This window comes from Trachypithecus francoisi, unplaced genomic scaffold (genome assembly GCF_009764315.1).
Source record: "Trachypithecus francoisi isolate TF-2019V2 unplaced genomic scaffold, Tfra_2.0 Lachesis_group15, whole genome shotgun sequence".
Taxonomy (NCBI): Eukaryota; Metazoa; Chordata; class Mammalia; order Primates; family Cercopithecidae; genus Trachypithecus; species Trachypithecus francoisi.
In genome coordinates, this window is record NW_022681460.1 from 74,291,160 (window position 1) to 74,312,300 (window position 21,141).

The 21,141-nt window shown below is 37.4% G+C and overlaps 1 protein-coding gene across 1 annotated transcript in view; it reads right to left on the reverse strand.

Annotated features, from left to right (window-relative positions):
* The window catches only part of VTA1 (vesicle trafficking 1), an 81,897-nt gene that overhangs the window by 29,301 nt on the left and 31,455 nt on the right, over window positions 1-21,141 (reverse strand). Inside the window, exon 5 of the mRNA XM_033235284.1 lies at window positions 1,415-1,523. Within this exon, the coding sequence (XP_033091175.1) occupies window positions 1,415-1,523 (109 nt within the window). The remainder of the gene's footprint in view (window positions 1-1,414; window positions 1,524-21,141) is intronic.

Consider the following 21,141-nt stretch of genomic DNA (forward strand, 5'->3'; position numbering starts at 1 on the left):
GTTTCACAAAAAAATGTCTAGGATGAATTTAAAGACCAGATAATTCCACTGTTCCAAAGCATAGAAAAAGACTAGAAACATTCTGATTATATTTATGAAGTAAGCATAACATCATAACATTGATACCAAAAAGGAAAACTGTAGACCATTTTTAGTTATAAATGTCAACGTAAAAATCCTAAATGATATAGTAGTGAAATGAACCTATCAGTATAATAAAAACAAATATATCATCACCAAGTGGGGTTTATTACACAATGTAAAGCTGGTTCAATAACAGGCAATATTTCAATATAATTCATTATAATACTAGATCTAAAGAGATTAATCAGATTGGGGTTAGCCAACTATGGCCAGTGGGCTGGTGGCCTGTTATTGTAAATAAAACTTTACTGGAACACAACCACACTCATTTTTTTACATATTATCTATGGCTCCTTCTGTACTATAACAGCAGAGCTAAACAGTTGCAACAAAGACAGTATCATTCATAAACTGAAAACATTTATTATCTGATCCTTTAAGAAAGTTTACTGATGCCTGTAATGGGTAATTATCTTCATATATGCCTAAAAGTGTGTAGCAAAATGCAAGGATCGTTTGGAATTTTCTCAGTTCCAAGAACAGTGGTCATTCTCTTTATAACCATCTATTCACTACGTCTAATACATAAAAAACAAGTAAGTGAAAAAAGGTTTCCCTTTTCTATTACACATTAACTGAAAGGCCAAGTAAAATAATGACCTTTTTTTTTTCATGATTAAAATTTGTAAAACACATTATGTGATGGTAAAATTTTCCTGTATATATTAAGTTTAAAAAAAAAACACAGCCAGGTACAGAACAGCATGTATATTACCAGTTGTGTGAAAAACGGGAGCATATATGTTTCTACTCGGTAGTAAATTCATAAAAAATTATCTCTGTAAAGATACACAAAAAAACTAAAAACAATGCTTACTTGAGTTTTGGTAGGAGATGTGGTAGACAGGAGAAATTCACTTCATATTTTTTATATACTCTATGATTTTTTTTGAACCATGTGAATGTAAGTTACTAACTCCCCAAATAACCTACACAACTCAAAGACATTTACAAAAAATTATACAGTATTCTTTGTGGTTTGAAAACATTTTATAAATTATAAATGGATTGCCTTTCCTATATAACAGGAATGAAATCTGATTAAAAGTAGGAGACAGATAAGTCATTTTGTTGACATGGACAGGTATTACAAGTTTGACCTTTATTTCTATTTCTCACTGTCCCTAAGTTTATGATTTTATACTTAACTTTTAGAGATTCTGGGCCTGATGAAAACAAAATTGTATTGTTCCCTCCAAAAACTCTGAATAATCTACTGAATAATTATGATTCTACTAAGTCCTTTTACTCAGAATAAATAAATACATACCATTATCTTCTTCAATTCCAACAGGGCCTGCTTGAGGAGTCTCCCCATTCTTTAAACAATTATGGATGTATGTTGCCTTCCATCTGGCATACTTCCTGTGTTTCACATTCTAAAAGAGAGCATTTTTATATCAACATTGGACTACAGTAAAGAAGTAAAGAGTAAACATTTATGATGATCTATATCATATTTCTGACATAAAACCTATTTATGCAGATTACAGCTCTGAAAGAAACTGGCAACTCCCGCCCTATTGCTAGAATCCACCAAGTATTTAAGGCTTGACAGAATTCATGAAAAGCTATTGTTCTCAAAACGCATGCCCAGTTCTATCATTTAACATTTCAGAAAGGATATGCAAGGTAAAAACAGCAGTGTCCCTCCAGGAAAATTTGCATCTCTTCTGCACAGGGGAGAAACAGGCTAAAGTAGAATTCTAAGACTAAATATAAAAATAACAATAGATTTAATTATTTTCACTAAAGACAAAAAAAAGACCTGTACAAATGAAGAAAAAAAAAACTAAGATGATGTAGTGGTTAGAGCAAATGCTAGACTGATAGGTAAACCTGACTTTTTAACTAGTCACGTGCTAGTTAACAGCTCTGAACCTCAGTCACACTGATTCTAAAAAGGGAAAAATAATACCTAATTAGGTTGTTGTAAGAAGAACTGAAAAGATGAAGAACCTGTTAGTTGCCTCTTCTATGCCTTAAAACTAATTTTACATGATATGCTAATGTTACAGGATATAAGATTAAAATTTGCTTTAAAAAATATAAAAACCTCTTAGAATTTTGGATGTGCTAGTGATTTTTAGTTTATATTTTCAACTGACCTTTATAGTGGCATCGTTATAACTTGGGAACTTGTCAGAAATGCAGAATCTTCAAGCCTACCTCAGATCTACTGAACCTGATCTACAAGTGCCAGTCTGCACCTGCACTACAAGAACCCCAGGTGCACATTATAGTTTGAGAGCAAAATATGCACATTAGAGTTTGAGAGCGAATGTGGTTTTACTATCTGAAAAAAGGCATGGTGGCTCACATCTGTAATCCCAGTACTTTGGGAGGCTGAGGCAGGCAGATCACGAGGTCAGGAGTTCGAGACCAGCCTGGCCGACATAGTGAAACCCTGTCTCTACCGAAAATACAAAAATTAGCTGGCTGCGGTGGCAAGCGCCTGTAATCGCAGCCACTCGGGAGGCTGAGGCAGGAGAATCACTTGAACCCGGGAGGCAGAAGTTGTGGTGAGCCAAACCATGTCACAGCATTTCAGCCTGGGCAACAGAGCAAGAGTCTGTCTCCAAAAAAAAAAAGAAGAAGAAGAAGAAAATAAATAGCTAGGCACAGTGACTCATGCCTGTAATCCTAGCACTTTGGGAGGCCAAGGAGGGTGGATGGCCTGAGCTCAGGAGTTGGAGACCAGCCTAGCCAAAATGGTGAAACCCCATCTCTACAAAAAATACAAAAAATTAGCCGGGCATGGTGGCAGACACCTGTAATCCCAGCTACTCAAGAGGCTGAGGCACGAGAGTCATGTGAACCCAGGAGGCAGAGGTTGCAGTGAGCCAAGACTGCGCCACTGCACCAGCCCAGCTCCAGACCTCCTCCCAGCCAAAAAAAAAAAAAAAAAAAAGAAATAGAGTATCCTTTTGCAAAGATCCACTAGGTCATGATGAGTACAAATGCAGCATGTGGTCCAGATACTTAGTTGAGTATTCTATAATGTGAGTCTCTAGATACTACTAGAGGTAGCTTCTGTACAGAAAACTAAAAAAATTAACCCCTAAATTACTGAATTCGTATCACATTTCCTTCTTATCAAACACTCCTCTTACATATTCAATTAAAAAATCTATACATGGATTCTGATTTTTCTTCCAGGTATGACATTTTGCTCCACTTCACAAATGAGCTTTCCGACAGAAGTATCCACATTTAAAGTCTTCACTTCTTTACCATTCAGTTCACTCTGGGGCTGGGGAGGGTGTATTTCTTTTCTGTTTACTTCATATTCTCCAGTAACACAAAAGGTTAGGGAATCTGAATATGCCTGTGTCTTTTACTGGTAGGGCGCCCCCATGTGTCAGCCTGTACCTCACTTAAGTTATCAGTTCATTTGAGGAACTGACCTTGCTAATATCAACTGCCTAGTCCACTCTGGAAAATCCAAGGCACACTTTTTAGGTATCATCTTACCAAACTGCTACACTCTGTAAATATATTAAAAGCCCTGGACTATGCCAATCTTTGGGAAACATTCTCTACCTCTGGTTTTTGTGACACTCAATTCTCTTGGTTTCTTTCCTATCTCCTTTGGCTCCTAATCTTCCAGCTGACCTTCAAGTAATTTTAAATACTCTGTCCTAGCAGAGAGTGCAAAATAGTGGGTGCAATCAATAACAACACATATAGAATTTTTAATAAGAATTATGTTTTCTATATTCAAATATGGGAAAAGTTACAGAAAAGCCAAATTTCTAACTTCTCTTTTAAAAATGAAAGATCTGGGCCCACATTTATTTAGTAATAATTATCTGAGCTGAATGAATACAGGCAGTTCCCTTCAGATAATGTACATTCATTCATTCTCCCTCTCCCCCATCTCAAGTACATACAACATACCAGTTGCCATTTGTTATCTTACAGTGGGCTGTCTTAAGTCATTATACCACCTACCAGATTCATACAAGCATCATGATCCTGCCATCTAGCTTATTTTTTTTTTTTTACCACTTCATATGCCTCCCCATAGCTTTAAGTACTATTGATAAATTTATTATTCTTAAATTTATGAATCTAGCCAGAATCTGCTTGGACAAATATCCAACTCACTATGTGACATCACCACTTGGATGTCTCACATACAATTAAAATTAAAACTCTTCTTTTGATCCCCCTACCACCTTTCCTTTCCTCTGGGAACTTCACTCTCAAGTAAATGGGAGGAGTCATTTTTAACAGTTATCCCTATGCTTTGCCTCTCTCCCCACTCCCTGACCTAATTCACTAAGAATCCAGTTGATTTTCCTTCTGAAACATACCTTGATTGGTCTTCATCTCCCCATTTTCGCTGCATAGCCCCCTAATTTGTCCCAACTTCCATTCTTGCCCTAGGCCCTACCACATCTTCCTCATCTAGTACTCCGAGTACAGGGATCTTTCTAAAATATAAATCCATTAATATCAATCTTTTCATTTAAAATGCAAAATAAATTCTAAGTTTGGATACAAGGGTCTACTCTACCTGATTCTTGATTGTCCAACCTCTTCTCAATGTCCCTATCCCATTCACTGACTACTATCCAGCTATGCATTTTTTTTCTGTTACTACACACGCCATGGCCCATACAACCTATTTGCCTGTTGTCTTTTTTCTTCCTCACCCAGCTAACTCACTCCTATTCAGCTCATTCCTCATATGTCAGATCAAATGCCACTTCCTAAGAAAGGTTTTCCTAATGTTCCCAATCTAAGGTCAGACTCTCCAGTAATCTTACATCTTTTTTTAAAACAACATTTATCACAGTTTGTAATTATATAAGGATGCTGACAAAGTGTCCTCTCCGACTCTCAAAACACACACATACGTTACAATATAAGCTCATTAAAAGAAGAGTCTATCTGTTGTTTATACCAACTACTTGGCTTTGTGATCAGTATGTAGTAGCTGCTCAAGATGCATACATATCTCCAACGTATGACAGCTTAACTGATTCTAACTGAAGTTTCTGAATAAAGAGATCATTATTTCTGTCGTATGTAAGGGGCTATTGGATTTAGTAAGTTCTGTTACATTTATGATACAGTTAGATAGAATGACTTGAAATTTCCAGTGTTTGTTTTAGGCCTATAGAAACAGCAATAACCTGTGGTTCACCTTTTTCTTTCGTTTTCATTCTTTCAGAGCAAAGAATATATGCTAAAGCACTGACTTTTCCAGATTTTTAATTTTTCAAAATCTTGAGCGATTAGAACTGAAGGGCTACAAATGTTAGATTATTATCAGATTTGAATCTCTATGTTCACATGTCCACTTGAATTCAGTATCTGCAAAATGACATTCTTTTAAAATGTTTATTATTAACCTAGGCTCCAGCAATGAAAACTAATGAAGGTAATTATCTACTCTACATTTTTAGTGGTTTAAATTTTCCCTCTTTGGGGGAAAACATAAGATATGTATAGTTAACCTCAACATACTTTTAGGCTCTGTAAAAGTTTGCTATTAATTAAGACCTTTAATTAGCAATATGGGATATATAAAGTAAGTCAATACATTATTTCTGCCCTTAGGGAGCTAATCATCTGGCTATGGATATGAAATTAAAATACAAAGAACTATTACTATAAAAACACACTTAGTAGGAAGTATTACACTTGTTTCCTATAGTAAGTACATGGAACAATTCAGAGAATAAAGAAAAAACAGAATAAGGTAAAGGAAATGATGCTTTAGTTTGGCCATGCAGGATGGGTAAGTTATGAAAAAACTGAAGCGGTAACAAGATCCTGGAGAGAAGGAAAAGTACAAGCAAAGGTAGAAATAAGGAAATATTTGGGGAATAAAGATAAAGAAATCAATATGCCATGGATAGAAGACACATATTAAATGCTAGTTGGATAAGATAAATCCAAGACAAGATTAAAGTATTGGACTGACATCTTTAGAACATCCTACAGGTTATAAAGTATTTCCACACATTTTCCTCTACTTGGTCCTCATCAGAACCTCGAAATTTAGGCAGGTCACATTGTACTCACACTAAGGCTTTGAGACATTATAGGACAGGCTCAGTATAAATACAGTTTAATCTGGCATTCAAGGCCCTCCACATTGTGGACACTCAGTCTTATTTCCATTTCCCTCAATCAAGATTGGATCCCTGTCTTACCTGTATTCTCTTCTCATGTTATTCTCTCTTATCTAATATGGTTTCCTTTCTGCCCAGTCTCCTTTCCTCCAAGGCTAAGTGCAAATGCTTACTCCCTATGAAGCGCCCTCATTTCCACTAAATCAACAGTTATTTATTATTTACTCAAGTCAGATACTATGCTAAGCGCTGGGGATCCATGAGATGAATGAGTCAAGCATGAGCTTTACAGTCTAATGTGAAACCAGGCAATAACTGACATTCCTAAATCTGGCACATGTCTTATCTGAAGTCCCATATTTCTTCATCCTTCTTTCTTGGGATTCAATAATCCTATCATTTTAGAGACGAAGAAATGTCATTACAAAAATAAAGTAATTTACTGAAGGTCATACTGTTTTAGTAGTAAAGTTAGCCACTCATTCGGGTCTATCTTGGTAAACTACAATTACCACACTGCAATTTGCAACTCAGATTAAAATATATGAAATAATAGAAAATAAGCCTTAAAGGTCAGCTACTTAATGTTTATCAATGTAGAATGTATCTTTTGGTAGTTACAAAGAAAACTATTTTAAAAGTAGATGAATAAATTGCTAAGGAAAGTTTAAACTGCCTTCTTTGAGGGTCTTTAAAATTAGGACAAATTTTTTTCTATCTGAAATAATTTAATCCTGTCTAAAGACTTAGTGGAAAAGTTGTAATGACTTTAGAAGGTTCTTTCAGTCCTAATATCTAAGTATTAGCAGTGTAGAGAAGTTTAAAACAATTTGGGTTTCTGCATTAGTAAGCGAAATTTAAGAAACTAAGTTGAAAAGGGCTCATTTCAGTAAAGCAACTTAACATTTTTTATTTCATACTGTTTCCAAAACATCCCTATTCCTAGACACTGATGTATATACTATTTAGCAGAAATTTCTGGCAGTTGTAACTCCACTAATTCACTTTTCAATGTTGTTTTATTTAAAATAAAGGATGTAAAGGATGCCGGATACTAAACATTATTTTAAAAGGAAATTTTCAAGATGTATTTTTGAAATTCATTAACTCCTTTTTGCTGATTAGACATCCTTTCTAAGAAACAGGAACTGCAAAAAGAACTTTTACTTTTGTCCTTGGCCTCTAAGTTCCTGTTTTGTTACTGGATTGATGAGAATCACTGACAACTGTAAATTTTGGCCACTTAAGAATTACCATGAATTTTCATTTAATTTTTAAATCACTTGCTACACTGAAGCATGACTGGCTAGAGAACAGCAACTGCAGGCTGGAGCAGAGATTTTCAAACTTAGTACCTTTAAGATTCACAAGAATGTAATAATAAATTCCTGGCTAGAACGATGAAAAATGTGATATAAATTATTCTCCATTAGCATACCAAAAAGTCACCTTGAAAGACAAAGTTTTAATTCTTCTGTCTCTATCTAATTCTTCCTCTTTGATTTTTATATTGGACCCATCCTAGGCAAGTTTTTAATCCCCACTACTCACTGCAACAGTTTTCGTCAAGGTTACAGATTACTTCTATATTCCTATTAGGTTGGTGTGAAAGTAACTGTGCTTTTTGCCACCTAAATTCAAGGCTTACATGCCATCTTCCTTGACCCCTATCAGCATGAACAGGTGATTACTTCCCACCCCATTCCTTGATGCCCCACTTTACACTTGCTTTCTTGGTTATCAAGACCTCCTGGTTTTCCTTCTCCCTTGCTGTGCTCCTTCAGTCCTTTATACTGGTTCTTTTTCATGTCCCAGTGTCAGGAGTACCTCAGGCTTCAGCTCTTGGATTACTTGTCTCCTCTTTCTACACTTGATGATCTCATGCAGTCTAATAAATATACCACCTTTAAATACCATGAGGTGTATTTGCTAACTTCCAAATTTATATCTTCTGTTCAGACTTCTCTGAACCTTAGGATTTTGTATAAGTATATACCCAATTCCACATTTCTTGTGTTTATTTGATAAGTCCTGATTTTCCCCCACAAGTCTATAAATGGCTACAGTGGTTAAGAATGATCTTACAGTTGTCAGGTCCAACTCTTGGGAGTCATTTTTGAGTTCTCTGTATCTTTTACAGTTTGCCAATGAATCTGTTAAATTTTGTCAGCTCTACATTCAAAATACATCCAGAATCCAACTATTACTCACCATGTCCTCTTCTGCAAACTCTGATCCTAGCAAGATCTTTTACCTTGATTATTTAATAATGTACTAATGAGTTTGCCTTTTCCAATCTTGTCCATTACAGAAAGGAAAAATACTTTAAAAATACAAGTCAAAATTTATCAATTCTCTGTTTGAATCCTCCCCCCCCACCACCCTCATCCTCATCTCCTATCCTATCACTCCTTCTCATTTTGGATTCTGCCACATTGTTCTCCTTGTTATTTCTTGAACAAGAATAGGTAGCTTGTACTGTAGTCTCAAAAATGTAGCACTTTATCTTGCTTCTTCCTGGAACTCTCCCCAAATTACAAAAATTGCAAAAATGCAATACACATTAGCCTGAGAATCCACAGCTTTCATAACACTTTCAAAGTAGTCAGTGATAACAATGGGATTAATAACCTCTAACTTTGTGGCAACATCACAAATGCATTTATACTCTTAGTCCTTCAACCTCCCAAGTTATTATATAAACAAGACTTCCACATAACTCCGAGAACACTGAGAAGTGGTATAAGAAATGCTTGAAAAACACATACTGAACAAATGTATTATTAAAATGATTCAGATACTGAAATATTTATAGTCACAGATTACATGTATTTCCTGATATTTATTCAACATTTTAATCTCTTTATATTTTTCAAAGCAACTATAACTTCATCAAACAAGTTTTTAAAAAGGAGAGCAAAACTATACCCCCAAAATCGTAACTATAACTTAATATACAAATACATAAATATAACTCCATTTTTAAAATATCATAACATTGGAATATACGTTCCAAGTAAACAAAAGATTTCCAAACAAGGTATGGTCAGGAACTGTTTAATACTTAATCTACTGGGGTAAGACAAGAAACCAATGTTAATTATTTTCTGGGGAAAAAAAATATATAGTTTTCATCAAACAGAAGTTTTAAAAATAGGACAACATACTCTCATATGTCTTCTACTCAGATTCTCCAACTATTTAATTTTTGTTTTATTCATTTATTTCTATATATAAATGTATAAATATATATATATATATATATATAAATATAAAAAGTGTGTGTGTCCGGCCAGGCGCGGTGGCTCACGCCTGTAATCCCAGCACTTTGGGAGGCCGAGGCGGGTGGATCATGAGGTCAGGAGATTGAGACCATCCTGGCTAACAGAGTGAAAGCCCATCCCTACTAAAAATACAAAAAATTAGCTGGGTGTGGTGGGGGGGCGCCTATAGTCCCAGCTACTCAGGAGGCTAACGCAGGAGAATGGCATGAACCTGGGAGGCAGAACTTTCAGTGAGCTGAGATCACGCCACTGCACTCTAGCCTGGGTGACACAGCGAGACTCCGTCTCAAAAAAAAAAAAAAAAAAAAAAAAAGCTTGTGTGTCTGTATGTATCTATTTTTTTTTCTGTACCATTTAAGAGTAAATAGAAGACACTGTGTCCCCTTTCCCTTTCATTGCACTTTCCAAAATCTAGGACAATCTCAAAAATCAGAAAATTTAATATTTCAACAACACTACTGTCTGATCCACAGTCCCAAGAAATTTTGTCAATTGTCCAATCATGTCCTTTGTAGTTATTTTCCCCCCAGGCCCAGATCTAATCTAAGGAGCATGATTAGTATTTCTTGAATTTACTTTTTTTTGTTTGTTTTTTAAACAACACAAATTTATTATCTTATAGTTCAGTAGGTCTGCTACACATCTTATCAGAATAAAATAAAGCTTTCAGCAGTCTGTAGCCCTTCTGGAGGCACAATAGAACCATTTCCTGCTCATTCAGGTCATCATATGGTTGTAGGACTAAGGTGCCTGTTTTCTTTCATTTATTTATTTATTTTATTTTTATTATACTTTAAGTTCTAGGGTACATGTGCCCAACGTGTAGGTTTGTTACATATGTATACATGTGCCATGTTGCTGTGCTGCACCCATTAACTTGTCATTTACATTAGGTATATCTCCTAACGCTATCCCTCCCACTTCCCCCACCCCCTCCACAGGCCCCGGTGTGTGATGTTCCTCTTCCTGTGTCCAAGTGTTCTCATTGTTCAATTCCCACCTATTAGTGAGAACATGCAGTGTTTGGTTTCCTGTTCTAGCGATAGTTTGCTGAGAATGATGGTTTCCAGTTTCATCCATGTCCCTACAAAGGACATGAACTCACCCTTTTTTATGGCTGCACAGCTTTCCATGGTGTATATGTGCCACATTTTCTTAATCCAGACTGTCACTGATGGACATTTGGGTTGGTTCCAAGTCTTTGCTATTGTGAATAGTGCTGCAATAAACATACATGTGCATGTATCTTTATAGCAGTATGATTTATAATCCTTTGGGTATATAACCAGTAACAGGATGGCTGGGTCAAACGGTATTTCTAGTTCTAGATCCTTGAGGAATTGCCACACTGTCTTCCACAATGGTTAAACTAGTTTACAGTCCCACCAACAGTGTAAAAGTATTCCTATTTCTCCACATCCTCTCCAGCACCTGTTGTTTCCTGACTTTTTAATGATCACCATTCTAACTGGCGTGAGATGGTATCTCATTGTGGTTTTGATTTGCATTTCTCTGATGGTCACGGATGATGAGCATTTTTTCATATGTCTGCTGGATACATAAATGTCTTAAGAATTGTCTGCTCATATCCTTTGTCCACTTTTTGATGGGTTTTTTTCTTGTAAATTTGAGTTCTTTGCAGATTCTGGATATTAGCCCTTTGTCAGATAAGTAGCTTGCAAAAATTTTCTCCCATTTTGTAGGTTGCCCATTCACTCTGATGGTAGTTTCCTTTGCTGTGTAGAAGCTCTGTAGTTTAATTAGATCCCATTTGTCAATTTTGGTTTTTGTTGATATGGCTTTTGATGTTTTAGACATGAAGTTCTTGCCCATGCCTATGTCCTAAGTGGTACTGCCTGGGTTTTCTTCTAGGGTTTTTACAGTTTTAGGTCTAACATTTAAGTCTCTAATGCATCTTGAATTAATTTTTGTATAAGGTGTAAGGAAGGGATCCAGTTTCAGCTTTCTCCATATGGCTAGCCAGTTTTCCCAGCACCATTTACTAAATAGGGAATCCTTTCCCCATTTCTTGTTTTTGTCAGGTTTCTCAAAGATCACACGGTTGTAGATGTGTGGTGTTATTTCTGAGGGCTCTGTTCTGTTCCACAGGTCTACATCTCTGTTTTGGTACCACGCTGTTTTGGTTACTATAGCCTTGTAGTACAGTTTGAAGTCAGGTAGCGTGATGCCTCCAGTTTTGTTCTTTTGGCTTAGGATTGTCTTGGCAATGCGGGCTCTTTTTTCGTTCCATATGAACTTTAAAGTAGTTTTTTTATTTCCAATTCTGTGAAGAAAGTCGTTGGTAGCTTAATGAGGGTAGCACTAAATCTACAAATTACCTTGGGCAGTATGCCCATTTTCATGATATTGATTCTTCCTATCCATGAGTACAGAACGTTCTTCCATTTGTTTGTGTTCTCTTTTATTTCGTTGAGCAGTGGTTTGTAGTCCTCCTTGAAGAGGTCCTGCACATCCCTTGTAAGTTGTATTCCTAGGTATTTTATTCTCTTTGAAGCAATTGTGAATGGGAGTTCACTCATGATTTCGCTGTTTGTCTGTTACTGGTGAATAAGAATGCTTGTGATTTTTGCACACTGATTTTGTATCCTGAGACTTTACTGAAGTTGCTTATCAGCTTAGGGAGATTTTGGGGTGAGACGATGGGGTTTTCTAAATATACAACCATGTCATCTGCAAACATGGACAATTTGACTTCCTCTTTTCCTAACTGAATAACCCTCATTTCTTTCTCCTGCCTGATTGCCCTGGCCAGAACTTCCAACACCATGCTGAACAGGAGTGGTAAGAGAGGGCATTCCTGTCTTGTGCCAGTTTTCAAAGGGAATGCATCGTTTTTGCCCATTCAGTACGATATTGGCTGTGGGTCTGTCATAAATAGCTCTTATTATTTTGAGATACGTACCATCAATACCAAATTTATTGAGAGTTTTTAGCATGAAGGGCTGTTGAATTTTGTCAAAGGCCTTTTCTACATCTATTGAGATAACCATGTGGTTTTTGTTTTTGGTTCTGTTTATATGCTGGATTACATTAATTGATTTGCATATGTTGAACCAGTCTTGCATCCCAGGGATAAAGCCCACTTGGTCATGGTGGATAAACTTTTTGATGTGCTGCTGGATTTGGTTTACCATATTTTATTGAGGATTTTTGCATCCACATTCATCAGGGATATTGGTCTAAAATTCTCTTTTTTTGTTGTGTCTCTGCCAGGCTTTGGTATCAGGATGATTTTGGCCTCATAAAATGAGTTAGGGACGATTCCCTCTTTTTCTATTGATTGGAATAGTTTCAGAAGGAATGGTATCAGCTCCTCCTTGTACCTCTGGTAGAATTTGTCTGTGAATCCGTCTGGTCCTGGACTATTTTTGGTTGGTAGGCTAATAATTATTGTCTCAATTTCAGAGCCTGTTATTGGTCTATTCAGCGATTCAACTTCTTTCTGGTTTGGTCTTGGCAGAGCATATGTGTCCAAGAATTTATCCATTTCTTCTAGGTTTTCTTCTTTATTTGTGTAGAGTTGTTTATAGTATTCTCTGATGGTAGTTTGTTCTGTGGGGTCGGTGGTGATATCCTCTTTATCATTTTTTATTGCATCTATTTGATGCTTCTCTTTTCTATTTGTCTTGCTAGTGGCCTAAAAGTTTTGTTGATCTTTTCAAAAAACCAGCTCCTGGATTCATTGATTTTTTGAAGGGTTTTTTGTGCCTCTATCTCCTTCAGTTCTGCTCTGATCTTAGTTATTTCTTGCCTTCTGCTAGCTTTTGAATGTGTTTGCTCTTGCCTCTCTAGTTCTTTTAATTGTCATGTTAGGGTGTCAATTTTAGATCTTTCCTGCTTTCCCTTGAGGGCATTTAGTGCTATAAATTTCCCTCTACACACTGCTTTAAATGTGTCCCAGAGATTCTGGTATGTTGTATCTTTGTTCTCATTGGTTTCAAAGAACATCTTTATTTCTGCCTTCATTTCATTATGTACCCAGTAGTCATTCAGGAGCAGGTTGTTGTGTTTCCATGTAGTTGGACGGTTGTGACAGAGTTTCTTAATCCTGAGTTCTAGTTTGATTGCACTGTGGTCTGAGAGACAGTTTGTTATAATTTCTGTTCTTTTACATTTGCTGAGGAGTGCTTTACTTCCAACTATGTGGTCAATTTTGGAATAAGTGCAATGTGGTGCTGAGAAGAATGTATATTCTGTTGATTTGGGGTGGAGAGTTCTGCAGATGTCTATTAGGTGTGCTCGGTGCAGAGCTGAGTTCAATTCCTGGGTATCCTTGTTAACTTTCTGTCTTGTTGATCTGTCTAATGGTGACAGTGGGGTGATAAAGTCTCCCATTATTATTGTGTGGGAGTCTAAGTCTCTTTGTAAGTCTCTAAGGACTTGCTTTATGAATCTGGGTGCATACATATTGGTATTGGTATTGGTATTGGGTGCATACATATTTAGGATATATCATTAGCTCTTCTTGTTGAATTGATCCTTTTACCATTATGTAATGGCCTTCTTTGTCTCTTTTGATCTTTGATGGTTTAAAGTCTGTTTTATCAGAGACTAGGATTGCAACTCTTGCCCTTTTTTGTTTTCCATTTGCTTGGTAGATCTTCCTCCATCCCTTTATTTTGAGCCTATGTGAGTCTCTGCACGTGAGATGGGTCTCCTGAATAAAGCACACTGATTGGTCTTGACTCTTTATCCAATTTGCCAGTCTGTGTCTTTTAATTGGAGCATTTAACCCATTTACATATAAGGTTAACATTGTTATGTGTGAATCTGATCCTGTCATTATGATGTCAGCTGGTTATTTTGTTCGTTAGTTGATGCAGTTTCTTCCTAGCATCAATGGACTTTACATTTTGGCATGTTTTTGCAGTGGCTGATAGCAGTTGTTCCTTTCCATGTTTAGTGCTTCCTTCAGGACCTCTTGCAGGGCAGGCCTGGTGGTGACAAAATCTCTCAGCATTTGCTTGTCTGTAAAGGATTTTATTTCTCCTTCAATCATGAAACTTAGTTTGGCTCTATATGAAATTCTGGTTTGAAAATTCTTTTCTTTAAGAATGTTGAATCTCTTCTGGCTTGTAGAGTTTCTGCAGAGAGATCTGCTGTTAGTCTGATGGGCTTCCCTTTGTGGGTAACCCGACCTTTCTCTCTGGCTGCCCTTAGCCTTTTTCCCTCGTTTCAACTTTGGTGAATCTGACAATTATGTGTCTTGGAGTTGCTCTTCTCAAGGAGTATCTTTGTGGCATTCTCTGTATTTCCTGAATTTGAATGTTGGCCTGCTTGCTAGGTTGGGAAAGTTCTCCTGGATAATATCCTGCAGAGTGTTTTCCAGCTTGGTTCCATTCTCCCCGTCACTTTCAGGTACACCAATCAGATGTAGATTCGGTCTTTTCACACAGTCCGATATTTCTTGCAGGCTTTGTTCATTTCTTTTTAGTCTTTTTTTCTCTAAACTTCTCTTCTTGCTTCATTTCATTCATTTGATCTTCAATCAATGACACTCTTTCTTCCAGTTGATTGAATTGGTTACTGGAGCTTGTGCTTTTTTCAGGTAGTTCTCCTACCATGGTTTTCGGCTCTATCAGGTCATTTACGGACTTCTCTCTACATTGGTTATTCTAGTTAGCCATTCGTCTAAACTTTTTTTAAGGTTTTTAGTTTCTTTGCGATGGGTTCGAACTTCCTCCTTTAGCTTGGAGAAGTTTGATTGTTTGAAACCTTCTTCTCTCAACTCGTCAAACTCATTCTCCATCCAGCTTTGTTCCATTGCTGGTGAGGAGCTATGTTCCTTTGGAGGGGGAGAGGCGCTGTGATTTTTAGAATTTTCAGCGTTTCTGCTCTGTTTTTCCCCCTTCTTTGTGGTTTTATCTATGTTTGGTCTTTGATGATGGTGACATACAGATGGGGTTTTGGTGTGGATGTCCTTTCTGTTTGCCAGTTTTCCTTCTAACAGTCAGGACCCTCAGCTGCAGGTCTGTTGGAGTTTGCTGGAGGTCCACTCCATACCCTGTTTGCGTAGGTATCAGCAGCAGAGGCTGCAGAAGAGTGAATATTGCTGAACAGCAAATGTTGCTGTCTGATTGTTCCTCTGGAAGCGTCGTCTCAGAGGGGTACCCAGTCGTGTGAGGTGTCAGTCTGCCCCTACTGGGGGGTGCCTCCCAGTTAGGCTACTTGGGGGTCAGGGACCAACTTGAGGAGGCAGTCTGTCCGTTCTCAGATCTCAAACTCCATGCTGGGAGAGCCACTGCTCTTTTCAAAGCTGACAGACAGGGACATTTAAATCTGCAGAGGTTTCTGCTGCATTTTGTTTGGCTATGCCCTGTCCTCAGAGGTGGAGTCTACAGAGGCAGGCAGGCCTCCTTGAGCTGTAGTGGGCCCCACCCAGTTCAAGCTTCCTGGCTGCTTTGTTTACCTACTCAAGCCTCAGCAATGGTGGGCACCCCTCCCCCAGCCTCACTGCTGCCTTGCAGTTAGATCTCAGATTGCTGTGCTAGTAATGAGGGAGGCCCCATGGGTGTGGGACCCTCCAAGCCAGGCATGGAATATAATCTCCTGGTGTGCCATTTGCTAAGACCCTTGGAAAAGTGCAGAATTAGGGTGGGAGTAATTCGATTTTCCAGGTGCTGTGTGTCACGGTTTCCCTTGGCCAGGAAAGGGAATTCCCTTACCCCTTGTGTTTCCCGGGAGAGGCGATGCCTTGCCCTGCTTCGGCTCTCACTCGGTGGGCTGCACCTAACATCCTGCACCCACTGTCTGACACACCCCAGTGAGATGAACCTGGTATCTCAGTTGCAGAAATCACCCGTCTTCTGTGTTGCTCACACCAGGAGCTGTAGCCTGTAGCTGTTCCTGTTGGGCTATCTTGGAATCACCTCAACCTTGACTTTTAAAAAAATATCAACCAAGCAGTAAAATGTCTATTGATTTGTCTGATGTCACCTCATGATTAGGTTTGGGTTATACATTTTTGGCAGCATTATCACTGAAGCGGTATTTGTCTTTTTCAGATCATCTTATTAGGATGCACATGATGTGGGCTGTGCCAACATCAGTGGTGTTAGGTTTAATGACTTGGCCTAAAGAGGTGTGTGACAAGTTTTCTCATTATTGAATTACTATTTTCCTCTGAAAGAAATAAGCAATTTGATAAGATATTCATAGATATGTATATTTACTTCTTTTTATCAAACTTTCCACCTACTACTTTTAAAGCTCACTAATAATTTTCTAATTTTATTATTATTTGTACATTTATAGTTAGAATCCTATGAAAATGAGCCTTCTCTGCTCTTCTATTATTTATTCATTCATTTATTTCTTCATGTGTATCAGTCTGGACCTATACAGATTCTTTATTCAATGAGTTATCATCCATTACTATCATTCTACTTTTTATGCTCAAACTGTCCCTGGCTTGGACAATGGGAACACTTTCAAGTCGGCTTCTGGGTCCTATGATTATGATAACACTTTCCTACTTTCTGTCACAAAAAGGTCCGGCCTTATCTATAGCTTTCCTGGACTCGGTCCTAGATTAAGCACTTTCTATGAAAGTCCTGGTTCCTTATGCAGAATAAAATTAGAATAGAAAATCAGGTACTAGGGATGCTCACTGTGCGCTCACTGCTACTGGTGCATCATTGCTCCTAGGAGAGCACAGAGACACACAAATAGTACACATACAGTATACATATTATACCTATATATCTATTCATCTAATATATTTTAAAAGCATGAATTAATAAGATTACAACAATTCCAACTTAATAGCATAACACAATCTAGTCTTCTCTCATTCCACATCGTAACTGAATTCCTCAAAAGTGAGAAAAGTGTCTCCCTCAATATATTTAATCATTTGGTCACTCCCAGAATACAGAATAAGCAGGTTTAGAACTGCCAACTCATACTAAGACAAACCAAACTTATAAGCAAAATAGTTCAATATTTAACTTCTGCAGTAAAATGAACATACTTTGAGATGTATACATCTTCGGTGCACAATATTTTGACAAACAGATTAGTATACCTGGGTAAACCATACTTCTAATTATATCCCTTCCTAGAGCAACTTCCTTTGGTGTGCATGCATGTACACACACATACACACACATGTGTATGAAGGCAGTCATATAGTTTGCATTCTTCCGGCTTTCTTCCTCAGCATAATGTCTACGAGATTCATCCATGTTGCAGGTTATATCAGTAGTCAGTTCCTTTTTGTATCTAACACCCCAATGTGTTTGCCAGTGCTCCTGTTGGTGGACATCAGGGTTGTTTCTAGCTTTGGGCTATTATGAATAAACTTCCCATAAGTGCTCCTGAACTAGTCTTTTTCCGGACATATGTTTTTATTTCTCTTGGATAAAAACCAGAAAAGGAATTGCTGGGTAAAGGGAGTATGTTTAGCATTAAAAAAAAAAAAAACTGGCCAACTCTTTTCCTAAAGTGGATGTAACATCTAACATCTCCATCAAGCAATGTATGAAAGCTCTTGGTTTTTCACATTCTAGACAACAGTTTATGTGGCCACTCTTTATTAGTGTTATTTTATTGATTTTTAAAAACTATTCCATCAATGACTAACGGGGGGTATTAAAATTTCCAACTATGATTATGAATTTTTTCTTATTTTTCTTTTCTTTTTGTCAATTTGTTTCATATAGTTTGAAAGTCTTATTCTTAGGTGCACAGATATTTGTAACTGTATTGTTTTCTTGATGAACTGGCCCCTTTATTATTATAAAATGTTCCCTTTTATTTCTAGTAACACATCTACTCAAAGCCTATTTTATCCATGGCCACTTGGGATTCTACTTATTTAGTATCTGCATTGAGCATCTTTTTCCATATTTTCATTTTCATAATATTTATCTTTGTATTTGAACAGTACCTGCTATAAACAGTATACAGATAACTAAGAAACAGAATAGTGGCAGACAAAATATTAAAAAATAAAAAAACAAAAATGTTGAAGGACTGAAGAAAATAGACTTTAGTTTTATACAAGTGAGTAATGACATGAAATTAAAAGGAAAAAAAAAATCAAGAAATGACCAAGAAAAATATCATTGAGTAAATGAGATCTATTTTGGAAAAGTTATGAAATATAAGTTATATATAAACAAGTATAAGGTATTTTTCCATCTACAGATTAAAAAATGAAACACTACCGCAACTTTTCAAGCAGAAACTAATCAAGAAGACAAAGCCCCCTCTTCAAGTTCTTGCCATATAATTTATTCAAAAATATAATACACAAAAATGTAGTTAATACATTCATAGTGTAATATTCATAAAGTTAGAACTCTAAATACAGGTGGGGGAGAGCTGAGAGAACGGAGAAATTCATGTAAGGACTAGAATAATGTAGGTGAGACTCGAAGAGAAGATAAAACTTAGGCAAAGCCCGCTAGAAACACAACATTTCCAAGGGTAAAAAATGAGAAGACAGTGAGCAGCCTGATCTACAAAGAAAGTAGGACTGGCAAATAGTGCTGCAAGCAGAGTACGGAGCATTACAGAAAACCTGAAAATCTGACAGAGGAGCTTGGACTTGCAGTGTTAGGAAGTAAGAGGTTCCTGTAGGTTCTTCAATGACAGTAGAATGAATTGCAGGGAAAAAAAAAGCTCAAAATAGGATGCATTAGTTATGCACACTGCATAATTCATCTTGTGAATCAGTGGCCTTTTTGAAAGGGGATGGAATTTTAAGTAAAAATAACTTAATTAGAATACCCCAAATCATCACATACAGATATCATACAGAAGGCTTTGGCTATTCAGATTGTTTACATCTTGTATTAGTCTATTTTCACTGCTATAAAGGAATACCTGATGTTGGCTAATTTATACAGAAAAGAGCTCTTACTCATGATGGAAGGCAAAAGGAAGCCAGCGTGTCACAAGGTAGGAGAGGCAGCAAGAAAGATGCCAGACTCTTTTAAACCACCACTTCCCACATGAAATAACAGGGCGAGAACTCACTTATTACCATGGGGAGGGCACCAAGCCATTCATAAAAGATCCACCCCCATGACCACTCCTCCCACCAGGCCTCACCTCCAACACTGAGGATCACATTTTAACATGAGATTTGAGGGGGACAAACATCCAAACTATATAATTCCACCTCTGCTTCCCGCCCCCCTCAACTCTCATGTCCTTCTCACATTGCAAAATATAATCATCCCTTCCCAAGAGTCCCTTAAAGTTTTAACTAATTGCAGCATCAACTCAAAAGTCTGAAATCTCATCTAACAATCAAGGCACATTCCTTTCACTTGTGAGCCTGTATGATTAAAAGCAAAGTATTTACTTCTAAGAAAGAATGGTGGTACAGGCATTGGGTAAGCATCCCCATTCTAAAAGGGAGAAACTACCCCCCAAAAGGCGTGATAGGCCCCACACAAGTCCAAAAACCAACAGGGTAGACATTAAACTTCAAAGTTTCAAAATAATGCTTCACTCCATGACCAGCATCCAGGGAACACCGGTACAAGTGGTGGCCCTGGGCAGCTCTGCCCCATGGCTTTGCAGGGTGCAGCCCCTGTGGCTGCTCTCATAGGTTGGAGTTGAAAGCCTGCACCTTTTCCAGGCTCAGGGTGCAAGCTGTCAGTGGCTCTACCACTCAGGTAGGCCTGGGTGGTGGCAGCCCCGCTCCTACAGCTCCACTAAGCAGTGATCCAGGTAGGACTCTGTGTGGGAGCTCCAACCTCACATTTCCCTTAGCACTGCCCTACTAGGATCTTTCTGTGAGGACTCTACCCCTGAGGCAGGCTTCTGCCTGGGCATACAGGCTTTCCCACACATCCTCTGAAATCTAGATGGAAACTGCCAAGCCTCCTTCACTCTTGCATTCTGTGCACTTGCAGACTTAACACACCATGTGGAAGCTGCCAAGGCTTACAACTTATGCACTCTGGACCAGTGGCCCAAGGTATACCTGCAGCCCTCTGAGGCACAGCTAGAACTGGAGCAGCTGGGACAACCATAAAAATTTTCAAACTTTAAATCAATTAAAAATAATTGTCTGCATTATAAAGATGTTTAAATTAAAAGACAAATATACAAATAAAAATTATGCCATTCCCTTGCCCATTTTCTTTTTTTATTTTAGATTTCAGTGTTTCCCAAAACACATTCTATGAGAAGGAAAACAACCAATTTTGAAGAAAGTTTCAGCTTTGATAAAAAGCTACGGAATATCAAGCAGTTAAATAACACCAGTGCCTTTCCTTATCAACAAACAAACCAGTTATGGTGAGTCTTGAACTATATCTATCTAATGAGTATACATTAAAAAAAAATTCTGTCTACCTGAAATCTTCAAACTCATTCCTTTCCCACTTTTCTGTTTCCTGTCTTTGTCTCTACCAGTGTTTTCAAATTACACAATGAAACTAAAGTGGAATTGTAGAGGAGGAAATGAGTTAATACTGCTAAATGCTTTGAAGACCAGTTTACATCCATGGTTTTGGAACAACCCATCTTTTTATAGTATTTGAAATAAAGGTTATAATAGTTTGTGTCTTGTTTTAGGCATATAGTGCTTAAATGACAGGTAAGTAAAAAAACATTACATGTTCTTAGACAACAATGAGGAC